Below are 16,079 nucleotides of genomic sequence, written 5' to 3' on the forward strand. Positions count from 1 at the left end.
AACAGATTAGTACGGGTATCCTTTTAGAAAGAAATCTTAGGAGGTATTTTGCACTATAGAAAACGTGTTTCACAGAAATAGTTCATGAAAGAGATGTTTAGAATTGAAATCATAAATAAACCTTGAGATTATACTTTGAGAAAAATAAATCTATTTTTAAGTGCTTTTGTAAATCCTATATACTTATTCGGAAAATAAACTTTTGACAACCTGCTTACTATTTGCTCATATAAATATGAATTACAATTCTTTTCTATAAATCAGAATTTTGGTATGTAGCACTTGTTTAAACAAAGGTAAAACAAATCAAAACCAAATTCTATGAACCTTCTCCAATATACTTAAATATGCCTTACCTAGTAAAGAAAATTGTAGCTTCTGCATCTGTAGTTTGGGGTTGAAGTGCATCTCTAACATACTTCAAATCTTGAATACTTGTGAGTTCTGGTAACCCGGAAGGAATCATCTATAGAAGGAAAAAAAAAGTTTCGGGAATTAAATTAAAAAAAAAGAAAAAATCTGTTCTCCATCTTTCCATGCAAGCTAGTCATCAGAAGAAAGCCAACAAAAAGAATCATAGTTTGTGGAGTCTGTTAGGGTTTTGGGGACCTAAGTGATTCTCTTACAAATGAGAAAATTGAGACCAAGGCAGGCAAGTGACTTGTTAGAAGTCACAAAGCCAGTTTATGGGGTAAAAACGGTGAAATCCAGACCTCCTCTTGTCTAGTCCTCTGCTCTTACTACCACATCAATTTCAGTCACAATTAGCATAGCAGTTTTTTGCTTTTTACTTTTTACCTAAGTATATATATCTAGAAAAGTATAGAAATCCTAAGTGTAAAAGCTCAATGAATTTTCACAACCTGAACACACCCAGGTGAAGATACAAAACACTTACCAGCATCCGAATTGCCCTCGTCGGGCTTCCTTTCAGTTAGTACTCTCCACCCTAAAGGTAACCACTCTACTGACTTATTTTTTGTACTTTTTATAAATGGAGTCATACAGTATGCACTGTGTTGGACTTCTTTCAAATAGTATCAATTTTTAAATATTTCAGTACTAATATATCTGGCATTTGTGACTACAATAAATTTTATTTAATACATTTTATTCCAAAATCACAAAATATCTTTTTTTTAGATACTGAAACAATGATGCATTAATATTTAATAAAAAATTAATTAAATTCTTTCAAAGAACAGAGTTACCAGTGAAAGGAGGTTAAGAAAGAGGTTTGTCTGCTTTCTTATCAAGTTGTAGGCCTGGCAGCAGAGGTCCACAAACAACTGGAAACGAATGGTGGGCTTTTCACCCCCATTAATGACATATGCCATATCAGAGGTCAGCACAAAAGGAGCTCGATCCCTATTTAAAAAGAAAGTACACACAAACATTATTCGTAGAAGCATAATGAAATGGTGGTACTGCTACTTGATTATTACTAATAACATGGTTATTAAAGTAAAGCTATCTGAGCCACAGCAAATTCTGACTGTGAAAGTTATTATCAGGCAGTTCTGAATTTCCATAATTTTTTAAATGTACATTTTCAGGAAGCCATCATAAAATAATCTCATTATTAGGTAAAAAGTTATATATGAAATTTTCTCCAAGGTGGTATTTACAAATCCACACAGAGTAGTTACAAACACAAACAAACAAAACCCATTGCTACTGAGTCGATTCCACCTCATAGCGACCCTACAGGACAAAGTAGAACTGCACCACAGGGTTTCCAAGGAGCAGCTGGTGGATTCAAATTGCTGACCTTTTGGTTAGCAGCAGAGCTCTTAACTACTGGGCAGGGCTCCGTTACAATCATACAGAAAAATTTTGTACTCACTGCTACTATAAAATTTGGGAAAATTTCTAACAAGTATAGCCAACTGGCTAAAATAAAATATACTCTTAGTTCAGTTCAACAAAATTTACTCACTCACTCATGTCTACTACATGCTAAAGTTACCTTTTAGGGCCTTTTTCCTCCCCAGTTGTGCCCAAAGGGATTCACAAGGTAGAGCCCATCAAGAAAAGGCAAAGTTATGGGACATTAATTTATGAAACAAGAAGTACCTCTGTTTTCATTAGCAACAGCAATAATAACATCAATACCTTTTGAAGCTACCAAACATCTGTGCATGGCCCAAAAACTTTCCAAAGTCAATGTGAAACATGTGTCCTGTGCTTCGAAGCATTATATTGTCATTGTGCCGATCACAGATACCTAAAACATAGGTGGCTACACAGCACCCAGCACACGAATAAATAAAATTCTCAGAAGCCTATAATAAAAATATAAAATTATTTTAGGAAAAAAAAAACTTTCTTTAAAGGAGGCAGGTTTACAAAGAAGATTAAAATAATTCATCACTCTTTCAAAACATTACTGTAATCTACCTTCTTAACAGGTATAAAAATTAGGGTATGGTAATAAAAGTCAGTCTTCATATTTCAAAAACAAAAACACCCTTCTGAAGGTGCTTACTTCCCCTTCTTTCTAGCTTTTGTCTTTTGTCTCTCTAGCTTTAGGTGGAGACCCCTCTTGTTCCTACTTAGGGTGAGTGCTGCCTTTGAATGGCTTTTAAGCATTATGTGCTTAAAATTTGCTCCTCACAGGCTCTGTTGCTTACCACAAGTGGTAACATTGAAATAAGATTAATCTATATAGAATATTTTTTCCTTTTTTTTTTGTTTTTTGTTGGTTTGTAGGAAGGACATGTGTAAAAAAGTCAGTTTATATCTTAAAACATCTAATAATACAATTAAAGTGTTTTGTGTTCTATTTGGTGATTCCCTACGTGTCATCTGCAAGCTTCTCAGAGCTAAGATGTTTTTTCACTTTAGTCCTGCCCATCCCAGGAATTACTAAGATTACTAATACAATACTTATAGAAGAACACAGCGAGATGCATATAATGATTATTTTTATCTAAAGCGTATGTATTTAGTTTACACTCAAGATAGTGCACTTCTGAGCAGAGCAGTCACATTGCTCTACCTGTCCATGTGGTTAATTTTATACCATAATCCCCCAGAAATCTACTGCTGCTGTTGATGATGGTAACAACAAATGTTTATACACTTACCACAAACTAGGCATTACTCTCCCTCTCTCTTTCTGTGTATATAAGTATATATGTATATGTATGTGTATGTTAACTCATTTAAAAATCTCATAACCAATGATGTAGGTACTATTATTATTACCATTTTACAGATAAGGAAACTGAAGCACCAGAGAGGTTAAGTTATTTGCCCAAGATCACAAAATGGGTAAGTGGCAGTGCCAGGATTCAAACCTAGGCAATCCGACTTCATTGACTTACTTCCCTCTTAAAGCACATAAAAGAGTCAAATGCATAAAAGGCCCTGAGTATATGCTATTTGACAATTATGTCAAACAACTTACCCAGAGTCACAGAAGAGCCAACATTACTGTAAACAAGTATTGGCTTCTGCTGCACTGCCTTCCCCCCGCCACAAAGAAATAAGAAAAGGGAGTGATCTTTGTTTAAAAGGTCCACAAAGGACAAAATTCCTCTACTTTACTTTCTTAGGTCAACAGCTGATACACCTGTATGTGTCTGTAAAGGTGATACATTAATGATCTGACAGCTAAATGAGATTAAAACTGAGGTCTTCTTACATCACCATTCAAAGAGTTCCTGAGTCTTCCTTAGGCCAAGTTAGGATCGTTAGAGGCCTTTATGTTCTAAGAGATTGCCTTCTCCTCATATATAATTCAAAAAAATACTAAACCAAAAAACAGATGCTTCCAATCATAATAAGAATAGCTATCAATTATACAATTTATATATACATATATTTACATATGCATATATTACTTTACATACATTAACTCATTTAATTCTCACAACCTTACCGTACTATTATTTTTTACAGCCATAATATATACTACAATACTATTGAATACAAAAACCATAATATATAATATTTTACAGCAGGTCACTGAGGCATAAAGAAGTTAAATAATTTACCCAAGGCCCTGCAGCTGGCGAGTGACTTGGGGTCTGAGTTCAAGCCCAGATAGTCTGGCCCGTGGTTCATGCTCTTACCTACCACACAATGCTGACTCTTAACTCATTTCCATAACTTCTTCCAAGATCTTTGTGAAATGTAACCTTCTGGGTTATAAAAATAACCACTGCTTTCCTGGCCTCTAAGTACATGTTTAAAATGTTTTCTGGATAATTTAGCATTGGTTTCACTCAGATTCCTGCCATTAAATGCATTGTTTTATATTCTTTTCTACATTTAGAGAAATACATTATTTTCCTGATTTAAACTAAATGGTTATTAGTCTGAAAAATGAAAGCATTTAAAACCTATGTAATACATTTTAAACAAAGTTATTTAGAGTAAGGAGACATGCTAATCACCTTTTCATATTCTTCTTCAGAGGGATTATATTTCCTCAGCCAGTCTGCAAGTGGTTTATCTTTAAAAGATCCTGTCACACCATATTCCACTTGGATTTTCCTGAGGGTATCTGAAGAAGGAACTAGCTCCACCATGCCTTTAACAACAAAATATTAAACTAATGTGAAAATGTTCGGAAGATTTTAAAACATTTACAGCTTTTAATCTTTGACGTAAGATACCAGCTAGCAATTATTTTAAAAAAACAAGTCTGGGACTAACGGACCACATGAACCACAGTCTACACGACCCTGAGACCAGAAGAACTAGATAGTGCCTGGCTACTACTACCTACTGCTCTGACTGGGATTACAACAGAGGGTCCTGGACAGAGCAGGAGAAAAACTGTAGAACAAAAAATGAAATTCACAAAAAAGCAGACTTACTGGTCTGACAGACACTAGAGGAACCCCCAAGACTGTGGCCTTAAGACACCCTTCTGAACTGGAAACTGAAGCCACCCCGGAGACCACCTTTTAGCCAAAGCATAGACAGGCCCATAAAATAAACAGTAACACCCAAGAGAAACGTGTGCCTTAGAACAATCAATTATACAAGATCAAAAGGGCAACATTTGCCCAAAAGCAAAGAAGGCAAGAAGGGGGAGAAAATGAGGGCAAAAGGAAATGGGGAGCCCAGGGTGGAAATGGGGAGAGTGCTGACATTGTGGGGAGTGAAATCAATGTTACAGAACACTGTATGTACAAACTATCAAATAAGAAACTAATTTGCTCTGTAAATTTTCACCTAATGCACAATAAAGCAAAACAAAACAACAACAAAATCAAGTCTGACAGCCCATGCTAGAAAATGTGAGCAATCAGAATTTTTTTTTAGTTTCAGAAGTACTCAAAATGAAAAAGTTGAATCTGATTGAGACTCTATAGTCTGCACACTCATGTGGCAAAGTTACTTGTAAGATACACGTTGTCCCATTTCAGCCCAAAAAGCTTTGTCTAATGTGTTTCGGCAAGACAAAGAATGTTTCCTCCTTCAAAGGGAAGAACAGATTAAGATTGTCCTTGTGATATGTTTAGTCTCAAGTATGTGTTTTATCTTTCTAACTGGAATGTAAATGCCTGATTGGATAGATCATTTTTTGTTTTCCCATAACTCCTTCAAAACAAGTATCAAACAAATAAATTATGGGACACCTACACAATGGAATACACTGAGGCAGAGCTTTCCGTGCTTACATAGAAAGATCTCAAAAATACATTATTTAAAGACAAAATCCAGATACAGAACTATTGTCCTTTGTGTTTAAAAAAACTGTTGTATATGTTAAAATATATACAAAATATTCCCAGAAGGCTATGTAAGTGTTTACATTTTGGGAGTAGGATGCTAGGATTGGGGAAGGAGGTATGGGAGTAAGCTAAGATTTACTTTTCAATTTATTCTATGATATGCTGCCTGGACTTTTTACTGTATGCATATACATATTATATACAAAATTTAAAAATTAGTTTATTTATATGTTTTAAAAACCAAGGAGAAACACTGGTGTCAAAATAAACCATGTGGAAATAGAGAACTGCCTCTTGCAAAGGACTGAAGAAACTAAGTAGGCCAAAACCTCCAGGACACCCTGACAGAAAATATACAAGGTGGTTCTAATCTTAGTAGTCTGGTCACACATGGTGGAATGAATTCATTTTGATCTTTTATGCTGCCTTGGTTGTATTATCTATAGTTCACAGTGGCATCCTTTTTCAATGGGTACTTTTATCTTGATTCTATGATTACAGCTAATCAAATTGTTAATATATATACAAATTTCTAATTTCATAATCAAATAATCAAATTGCTATGTACAAAAAGGTGGACTGGAGTTCACAGGATATACAAAGAAGCACTATATAAGATACAGTCCCTGCCCTGAGGGAATTTTATAATCAATCCAGTGGAGAAGATATAAAATATGTGGAAAGAAAAACTATGCAAGGTCAAGGTAATATAAAGTAAATGTCTAGTGAGTATTAAAAACAATTGTGAGCTCAAAGAGGGGAGAGGTAATAGGCTGTGGTACTCATGAAAAACTTCAGAGGATGTGATTGTGATTTCTTCATTTGAAAAATAAGGATACTGCATACCTTTCAGTGAGATAACACAAGTGAAATGCTTAGCACAAAATAAGTGCATTCAACACAAAATAAGCATTCAACTAGTTAGAAACAACATAAAAAACAAGGAGAATGTGACTCTCTAAAGTTAGCGGGTAGTCCATAAGAAAGAGGAAGTTCAACTAAGTGAACAAAGTGTGGTGACAGAAAAAATAATCTAATTGAGACGGTAGGTTCTGGTTGAGGAGTCATGATAAACTTTCATCTTACAAGATTTATACCAAAAACAACCAACAAGAACTTCTAAAATTGACCTCAAAGATTCAGCATCACCTAAAAGGAGGCCTCTACTACCATGCCATAAGGGTTGGTCCCTGGCTGTTTCTTGGTAAACTTTTTTATCAATACTTAGCAGAAGCTACAGAATATATATTCTTCAAATCTGTTCATGAGACAAACAGATGTTTGATGACAAAAAACAAAAATCAGATTTTAAAAAGAGCTCAAGAGACTCTAAAAAATAATGGCTCAAATACAACAAGAAAGTTAATAGTTAAGATCCTATACCTGGGTGTAAGATACAAAATGTACAAGTACAGGATAGCAAAGATATGGTTTAGCAGGAGCTAATATAATATTATGGATTGAATGGTGGACCTCCAAAAGATTTGTTGAAGCCCTAACTCTTGTACCTGTGAATCGGAGCTTGTTTGGAAATAGGGTCTTTGAAGATATTATCAGTTAACATGAGGCCATACCAGAGTAGGGTGGGTCTCTTTTATAAAGACACTATATGACTAGTATCCTTATAAAAGAGAAGATACTCAGAGACAGGGAGACAGAGGAAGAACGGCCATATGATGATAAAGGCAAATGTCACTGAAAGCCAAGGAACTCCAAGGATTGTTAGGAGGCACCAGAAGCTAGGAGAGAGGCATGGAAGAGTTTCTCTCTCAAAGTCCTCAGAAGGAATCAACAAGGCCAATACCCTGATTTGAACTTCTAGCCTCCAGAACTGTGAGACAATAAATTTCTGTTCTTATAAACCACCCAGTTTGTGATGTTTTGTTACAGCAATTCTAGGAAACTAAGATACATGATGAAGATTTACTGGTTTTATTTTAAGTTCCACATGTATGCTTGTTTACCTACCCTTTTGCATTCTACAAAATCCAGAGGTCATTTTTAGAGACTATGGATTACTTGAACCCTTTTCAAGGGGAACAATCAAGTGATAAGGAAATTTAAAGTCACATATGACAAATGGATAAACAATTTGGAACTCAGGATCTGAGAAGGTCACAATATTGATCATCTTGTTATTTAGAAGAGGGATTTGACTTAGTTATATGAGCCTCTATGAATAGGACTGGAATCTATGGGTAGAAGACACCAGGAGTCAGCCTCTATTCACCTAGAAACAAGAAAAGAACTCTATAGCTGTCAGAGCTATCCAGGATAAGATGGGCTACCGTGAACTACAGTGAAGTGCCTTCACTACAGGTATTTAAGCATAAATTTAATGACAAATATTATAAGGATGATTACATAAAATAATCTTTCAGGTGACTTCCTAGAATCTATGATTAGAATATGTGAAGCATTTCTCATTTTCCCCAATTCCAGGTGATCTTTCCCTCCTTTGAAACTCCACATCATTGCCTTTGTGATTTTCTTGGAAGAACTTTTAGCTTATTAAAGCATTTTCTAATTACTTGTATATGTCTTTAATTACTCCCTTCTAGAATATAAGCGCTACATGTTCTTAGCATTTTGCAGATGGTACATAGGCAGTAAATATATGTTGAGTAAGAATAATGATAATGGTTGCCATTTATTGTGCACTATGTATCAGATACTGGGTTGTTTTACATTCATTATCTCATTTAATTATCACAGTATCTCTATGAGGGTAGTAGTATTATTACTATTCTCAGTTTACATATGTGGTAAAAACAAAACTTATTCAATAAGGAATAAGAGGAAGTCTGTTCTTAGAAGAAAAAACCCTTTGTAACCACTTTTATTTTGCAAAAATAAAATCAAAGTTAGTTTAACTTAAATATGGCCTTATGTTTTAATTCAAAAACTAAATACCATAAAGTCCTGGTAGGGTCAGTTAAAAGATACTTCTAGTTACTGCAAAGCATTTACTGGGGCTACTAATCGAGTTGTTTTTTAAAGAGATTTAATCATGAGTCATTGAATCAACAAAGTAACACTAGATTAAAATAAAAAACTGAGATAATAGTATATTTGCCTGCTACATACATCAGGACCCTAGGGCAGATACACTATGAGCTAAATTTACTGCGAAAAAAAAAGAAGCTAACAGACTTACCTCGATCTCTGCCAGTTGAGAGACATTTGAAAATTACCATCCTCATATCCAGTCCTTCTTTAAGCCAGATCTTATCCATAATCTTGATCATCTGTAAAGCTAACATATCTTGCCGCAGATCTTCACCAACCTTGAAATCAAGGTAATAAAAGTGAAACGTGTACCCTTCCAAAAAACTTAATAGATTACATATTATAAAAACTGTGGGAGGAGGGGAGAGGGAGAGGGAGAAAAGGAATAGTGAAAAGAGTGAAGAATGAGATGAAGAGAACTGTTTTTATTCTTCTGCAGTATAGAAAAGTTACTTAACCCTTTCATCTCTCATGGAAAAAAACTACCTAGCTCACAGGGTTTCTGTAATGGTTAAATGAGTTAATACACGTAAATACTCAGAATGTTTTAATCGCCGCCACATGTCGGTCAGTTTGTTGTACTGTAGGGGCTTGTTTGTTGCTGTGATGCTTGAAGCTATGCCACTGGTACTCAGGTACGAGTAGGGTCACCCAGGGCAGAGAGGTTTCACCTGACCCTCCAGACTAAGACAGAGTAGGAAGAAGGACCCGGCAGTCTACTTCTGAAAAGAATTAGCCAGTGAAAACCTTATGAATAGCAGTGGAACATTGTCTGATATAGTCCCGGAAGATGAGCTCCCCAGGTTGGAAGGCACACAAAGATAACTGGGGAAGAACTGCCTCCTCAAAGGAGAGTCGACTTTAATGACATGGATGGAGTCAAGCTTCCAGGACCTTCATTTGCTGATGTGGCATGACTCAAAATGAGAAGAAATACCCACAAACATCCATTAATCATTGCAATGTGGAATGTATGAAGTATGAATCTAGGTCTGTCTTGGAAGAAGTACAACCAGAGTGCTCCTTAGAAGGAGGGATGGCGGGACTATGTCTTATGTACTTTGGACATGTTGTCAGGAGGGATCAATCCCTGGAGAGGGATGTCATGCTTGGTAAAGTACAGGGTAAGCGAAAAAGAGGACGAGGCTCTTTTTCGAGATGGACTGACAAAGTGGCTGCAACAATGGGCTCAAGCATAACAACGATTGTGAGCATGGCGCAGGACCAGGCAGTGTTTCATTCTGTGGTGCATAGGGTTGCTATAAGTCGGAACCGACTTTACAGCACCTAACAACAACAACATGTTTTAATCATTGTTATTTAAAATTTAAACCTACAAATGTGAGAAAGTTTGAAGTTTAATTCATCTAGGTGCCTTTTTCCCAGATACATAAGAAGGAGAAATCAAGGTATTTTCAGATTTAAAAAAAACTTTTGGTACCAGCAGACCTACCCTAAAATAATGCTAAGAGAAGTTCTCTAAACAAAGAAAGCAATAAAAGAAGGAAACATGGAATAGCAAGGAAGAAAGAACACGGTAAGTAAAAATACGTGTAAACACAATTGACTTTCCCTTCCTCTCTTGAGTTATCTAAATTGTATTTGATAGTTGAAGTAACAATTGTAACTGATGTGGTTCTAAATGTGTATTAAGGAAATATTTAAGACAATTATAAACAGGAGAGGGTAAAGGTACTTTAATGGGAGGTGAGATTTCTGCACTTCAACAGAACTGGTAAAATGGTAACATCAGTAAACTGATATAATCTAATACACACAGCATCCTTAAAAAAAAAACTATACAAAGATATACTCAAAAACACTACAGATAAATCAAAGTGTAATTCCAAAACATGTTCAAGTAACCCACAAGGCAGGAAAAATAAGAGAGGAAAAAAGAGCACATAAAAAGATACTATAAATCATTAGTCATTAGAGAGATGCAAATCAAAGCCACAATGTGATATCACTTCACTTATACTAGGGTGGCTATTATCAGAAAAATGGAAAAAGAGTGTTAGCAAGAAGTGGAGAAATTGGAACCCTCATCCATTACTGGTGATGTTATAAAATGGTGCAACCACTGTGGAAAACAGTTTGGCAGTTCCTCAAAAAGTTAAACATATAACTCAGCAATTCTACTCCTAGGTATATATCCAGAAGACTTGAAAGCAGGCCTCACACAGATACTTGTGTCAGACAGATACACTGCAGCACTATTCACAATAGCCAAAAGGTGGGAACAACCCAAATGTCCACTAACGAATGAACAGATAAACAAAATGTGGTCTGCCCATACAATGAAATATTATTCAGCCATAAAGAAAAATGAAGTTCTGATACCAGCTAACATGTGGATAAACCTTGAAAACATTATGGTGAGTAAATAAGTCAGACACAAAAGGACAAATACTGTATGACCCCACTTATATAAAATACCTAGAACAGGCAAATGTATAGAGACCAAAGTTTATTGGTGGTTACCAGGGATGGGTGAGAGGAAGAACTGGGGAGGTATTCCTTAAGGGGCACTGAGTGAGTTTCTGTTAAGGATGATGAAAAAATTCAGAACGAATAGTGGTGATGGTTGCACAACATGGTGAACATCATTAACGACACTGGATTGTACATGTAAAAATGGTGGACACGGCAAATGTTTAGCACAATAAAATAAAAAAACAAAAAACAAAGTAACTCTATTTTGCTCACCTTAAACATGACGTTAATTTCTTCCCCCATAGGATCATCATTCACCATTGTGACTTTTAGGGGCACAGCATTAGAATTAAAGAAGGAACAGGACTGCAAATAAAACATTAAGGATTAGAAAGATAACATGGGAATAAAAATGGATTCAAGATTTTTACTGTCTGAGGCATTTCTCCTTTCATTTGTTCCTTTTAATTATGGTAAATGAAATAACACATATGAACTGTTTATTAGATTATCTGATAATAGTATATAAAAATATGTTTTGAAACTTAGTTATAGCATATATAATACCATCTATGCTCTAGGCAGAAAAACAAAAACTTAAAAACTTGCGACAAAAATATTTAAAGCTTGAGCTTTAAAACAGAATAAAAAGTCTTCTGATGCTCTTATCCTTCCTCTAAAGTCACTGCAGTCTGGAATGTGATCTGCACTTCTTCTATTTATGGTTCTACTGTAATTCATAAATAGCCATGAAATCAAATATTGATACAATTTAACAATGTCATTAGCAAAGATCTAAATATTGTTTTTAAATAAAACCAATTTAAAAAGTGATTATAGATAGTGAGGCCAATTTAAAACAAACAAAACCGAAGGTCAAAGTTTATTTTTTTCCTCCTTGATGACATGCTCATACAGTTCAGGAATCTACTGTTAAATTTCGATGTAGGGATGCCATATGCCCACTAAAAAATTTTTTTAAAAAATAAAACAAAATCTGAGACTCCTCTGTAGATAGTTATAGCCTGCCCTTTCAAAAATCACAAAGACACTAATGGATGAATTAATTTGCTACTTTTGCTGAATTCATGTTAGAGAAAATCCAACATTTGTATTACTATTGGCCACAAGTCAAAATGTAATTACTCAATTTTGATGATTACTCAATTACTTTTTGATGGTTCTAAAAACTGCTATAAACCTGGGAAGAGTCTATCTGGCCTTTCATGAGGAAAGAAGCGTCTTGCATATGACTGGCAGCTTTCCCACTGCAACTACAACATATGCCTCTCACGTAGCTACTATACCATAGTAAAAAATGATTAATTTTGAAGTAGTAAACAATTTTACACTGTTTTTCTTTCAGGAATGGTGATTAGGTAAAAATATGCTGAGATAAATGTGGAACTTAATCACAAATAGACATCCACACATACTTGTAACCAACCTATGCAGGTTTTAGCCTCAGTTGCCGTAAGCATACCTGCCCATCTGCTTTCTTCCTATGCTTTGTTTTGAAATATAATGTTAACTTATAAGTATTTTATATGTCACCTTAATATTTAATTCTTTTGCCACAAGACTTGGATTGAGAGGGAGACGACACTTATTCCTTAGAAAAAAGGACTGTACTCGTTCTATACTCCTCTGGAGGACAACCTACAAGAAAAGATTGATATTATAAGTACATAATACTATTCTTAAGATAATAAAATTATGCTGTGAATGCAATTTCAAGGAATACTTTTCTTAAATTTCATTTAAAGGAAATATTTTATTATAAAATGATCAATTGTCAAAATGGTCAAAAGAAGTTGTTGTTAAAGAGAGTTAACTTTTATTATACAAACAAAATTAGAATGGGCATAGGGAAAAGTACATATGGCCATCTAACATGCATAAAAATGTTCCAGCTCACTAACTGTCAAAGAGATACAAACTAAGCAAGACTCATCTATTAGATAAAAATTTAAGGTAACACCCAGTGCTGGCAAGAGAATGGGTGAACATAGTTTCATAATCTGTTGGGGAAAAGCAAGGTGTATATAGTCTTTTTTTTTTTTTTTTTTGGTGAGCAATCTAGCAGAAATTATAATTAAAACGTACACAGCCCTTGACTCTGCTCTTTCTCTTGTAGGAACATCCTCTAAAGAGATACTAGCAAAGGGGCAAAGAATTTTAGATTAAAATTCACTGCAGCAGTTTGGGAAAGGAATAAAAATGGAAATAACCTACACAGAAGCAATACTCATTCATAATTTATGCTACAGTAACTTGTAATACATGCAACCATCAATAAAAATGAAGTATAACTATATGTACTGACAGAAATCACCAAGATGAGGTAAAAAAAGCAATTAGCAAAAAAATATGTATTAGCTGTTGAAAGAAATTAAAGAAGACCTAAATAAATGGAAAGACATCTTGAGTTCAGGAATCAAAGACAATATAGTTAAGATGGCAATACTTTCCAAATTGATGTACAGATTCAATACAATGCTTATCAAAATTCCAACTGCTTATTTCAGAAATGGACAAGCTGGTCTTAAAATTCATATTTAATTGCAAGGGGCCCTGAGTAGCCAAAACAATCTTAAAAAAAGAAAAACAAAGTTGGAAGACTCACACTTTCCAATTTCAAAAGTTACTACAAAGCTACAATAATCAAAGCAGTATGGCGCTGGCATTAAGGACAGACGTATAGATCAATGGAATAGAAATGAGAGTCCAAAAATAAACCCATACACCTACGGCCAATTGATTTTCAACAAGGTGCCAAGGCCGTTCAAGGGGAAAAAGAACAGTCTTTTCTATAAATGGTGCAGGGAAACCTGGATAACCACATGTAAAACAATGAAGTTGGACCCTTACCTTACATCATATACAAAAAGTAACTCAAAATGGATCAAAGATCTAAATGTAAGAACTAAAATTATAGACCTCTTAGAAAAATGGGCAAAGAATCTAAGTGGACAATTCTCCAAGGAAGATATACAAATAGCCAATAAGCACATGAAAAGATCTTCAACATCATTAGTCATCAGGAAAATGCAAATCAAAACAACGAGATACTCCTTCATTCCCAGTAGGATAGCTATAATCAAAACAGTGGAAAATAACAAGTGATGTGGGGAAACTGGAACTCTCATATTGCTAGTGGGAATGTAAAATGGTGCAGTCACTGTGGTGAACAGTTTGGCAGGTCTTTAAAAAATTAAACATAAGAGTTTATTAATTAAACATATGACTCAACAATTCCACCCCAGATACATACCCGAAAGAACTGAAAACAGGTGTTTGAACAAAAATTGGTACATGAATGTTCATAGCAGCATTATTCATAATAGCCAAAAGGTGGAAACAGCCCAAATGTTCATCAACTGATGGATGGCTAACAGTGTAGTATATCCATACAATGGAATATTATTCAGCCATAAAATGGAATGAAGTACTGATACATGATACAACATACATGAACCTTGTAAACATTATGCTGAGTCAAAGAAGCTAGACACCAAAGGCCACATACTGTATGATTCTATTTATATGAAATGTCCAGAATAGACAAATCCATAGAGACAAAAAGCAGGTAAGTGGTTACCAGCGGCTGAGGGGTAAAGGGGAACTGGGAGTGACAGCTTAATGGGTACAAGGTTTAGTTGTTGCGAGGGCCTAGGGAGGAGGGCAATGAGGAGTGACTGCTTAATGGGGTTCTTTTTGGTGTGATAAACATGTTTTGGCATTATATAGTGGTAATGGGTGCACAATATTGTGAATGTACTAAAAGCCATCGAACTGTGCACTTTAAAATGGTATTAAAATGATGTTTTACCTCAATAAAATATATATGCATAATAGTCCTATTTCTACTAAAAAAAAAACTTCAAAAATCTGTATATATGCTTAAGTTTATACATGTAAAGTTATAGAAAATGATCAGGAAGGACATACAGCAAACAATTAACAACAGATAACTACAGGGGAGGGTAAAACTGGAAAGTCTTAATTTTTTATTCTATAAACTTACATTCTTTGGATTTTTTAAAAAACTATCAACTCATACTTTCATCTTTTACAATTACAAAAAAAATTAAAAGACAAAATAATGAAAAACAAACTCAAGAGAATAAGTTTGATTAGAAAGAAATTAATAAGCGTGGGAATTAAAAAGGATGGACTTTCTGAGTGAGACTGTGGAATCTGTTCCTATAAATTCCAAACAATCTTTGAATTCATCTGTCCAAAATAGCATAGGTGTAGTTAAAGAGTTCTATTGGGAGTCTACTGACAAAGAATAACAACTTCTCAGCACCACAAAGATCCTTTAACGTCAAAACATTTATGATCCCTTTTATGAATGCATACCTGTCTGGCTGATCCACTAGCCTGCCTTACTTTTTCTGCTACTCCTCCTAAAAGCTGTACGAGTCTTGTCTGCTTTAAAAGTTCTTCTCTGAGTCCTTTTCCTCCCACGGAGAGGAGAGCACCCAAAACATGTTCATATCTGGCACCAAATTGTGCATCATGCAGGGCATCCTTCAGGAGCCTAATACAGCAAAATATTTACGTCAGCCATTTCTGAGAACTGGATAAACCTCCCTCACAAATCAATTTAACAATTTTTGGTATCCAGGAATTTATTTTAAGCTATAAAACAAAAACAGGGTCCCTAGGTGATGCAAATGGTTTGTGTTCAACTGCTAACCTAAAGGTTGGTGGTTCAAACCCACCCAGAGGTACTACAGAAGATAGGCCTGGCAATCTGCTTCCGTTAAGATTACAGCCATGAAAACCGTATAGAACAATTCTACTCTCTAACACACATGGTGCCATGAGTCAGAATCAACCCGATGGCAACTAATAACAACAACATATAACAAAACAAAACCAACAGTTGCTACTGAGTCAATTCTGACTTACGGCGACCCCATGTGTGTCAGA

General features: G+C 35.0%; 1 protein-coding gene across 5 annotated transcripts in view; it reads right to left on the bottom strand.

Moving 5' to 3' along the window:
* PIK3C2A (phosphatidylinositol-4-phosphate 3-kinase catalytic subunit type 2 alpha) overlaps positions 1–16,079 on the bottom strand; it is a 129,171-nt gene that overhangs the window by 11,040 nt on the left and 102,052 nt on the right. For all 5 annotated transcript variants that reach the window (XM_023737569.1, XM_004369680.2, XM_023737568.1 and 2 more), the window contains 8 exons: positions 15,504–15,684; positions 12,693–12,797; positions 11,412–11,504; positions 8,851–8,980; positions 4,404–4,540; positions 2,116–2,285; positions 1,212–1,368; positions 357–466 (listed from right to left, as the gene is read on the bottom strand). In XM_023737569.1, coding sequence (XP_023593337.1) covers positions 357–466; positions 1,212–1,368; positions 2,116–2,285; positions 4,404–4,540; positions 8,851–8,980; positions 11,412–11,504; positions 12,693–12,797; positions 15,504–15,684 — 1,083 coding nt within the window. The remainder of the gene's footprint in view (positions 1–356; positions 467–1,211; positions 1,369–2,115; positions 2,286–4,403; positions 4,541–8,850; positions 8,981–11,411; positions 11,505–12,692; positions 12,798–15,503; positions 15,685–16,079) is intronic.

Source organism: Trichechus manatus, unplaced genomic scaffold (assembly GCF_000243295.1).
Source record: "Trichechus manatus latirostris isolate Lorelei unplaced genomic scaffold, TriManLat1.0 scaffold00006, whole genome shotgun sequence".
NCBI classification, from domain to species: Eukaryota; Metazoa; Chordata; class Mammalia; order Sirenia; family Trichechidae; genus Trichechus; species Trichechus manatus.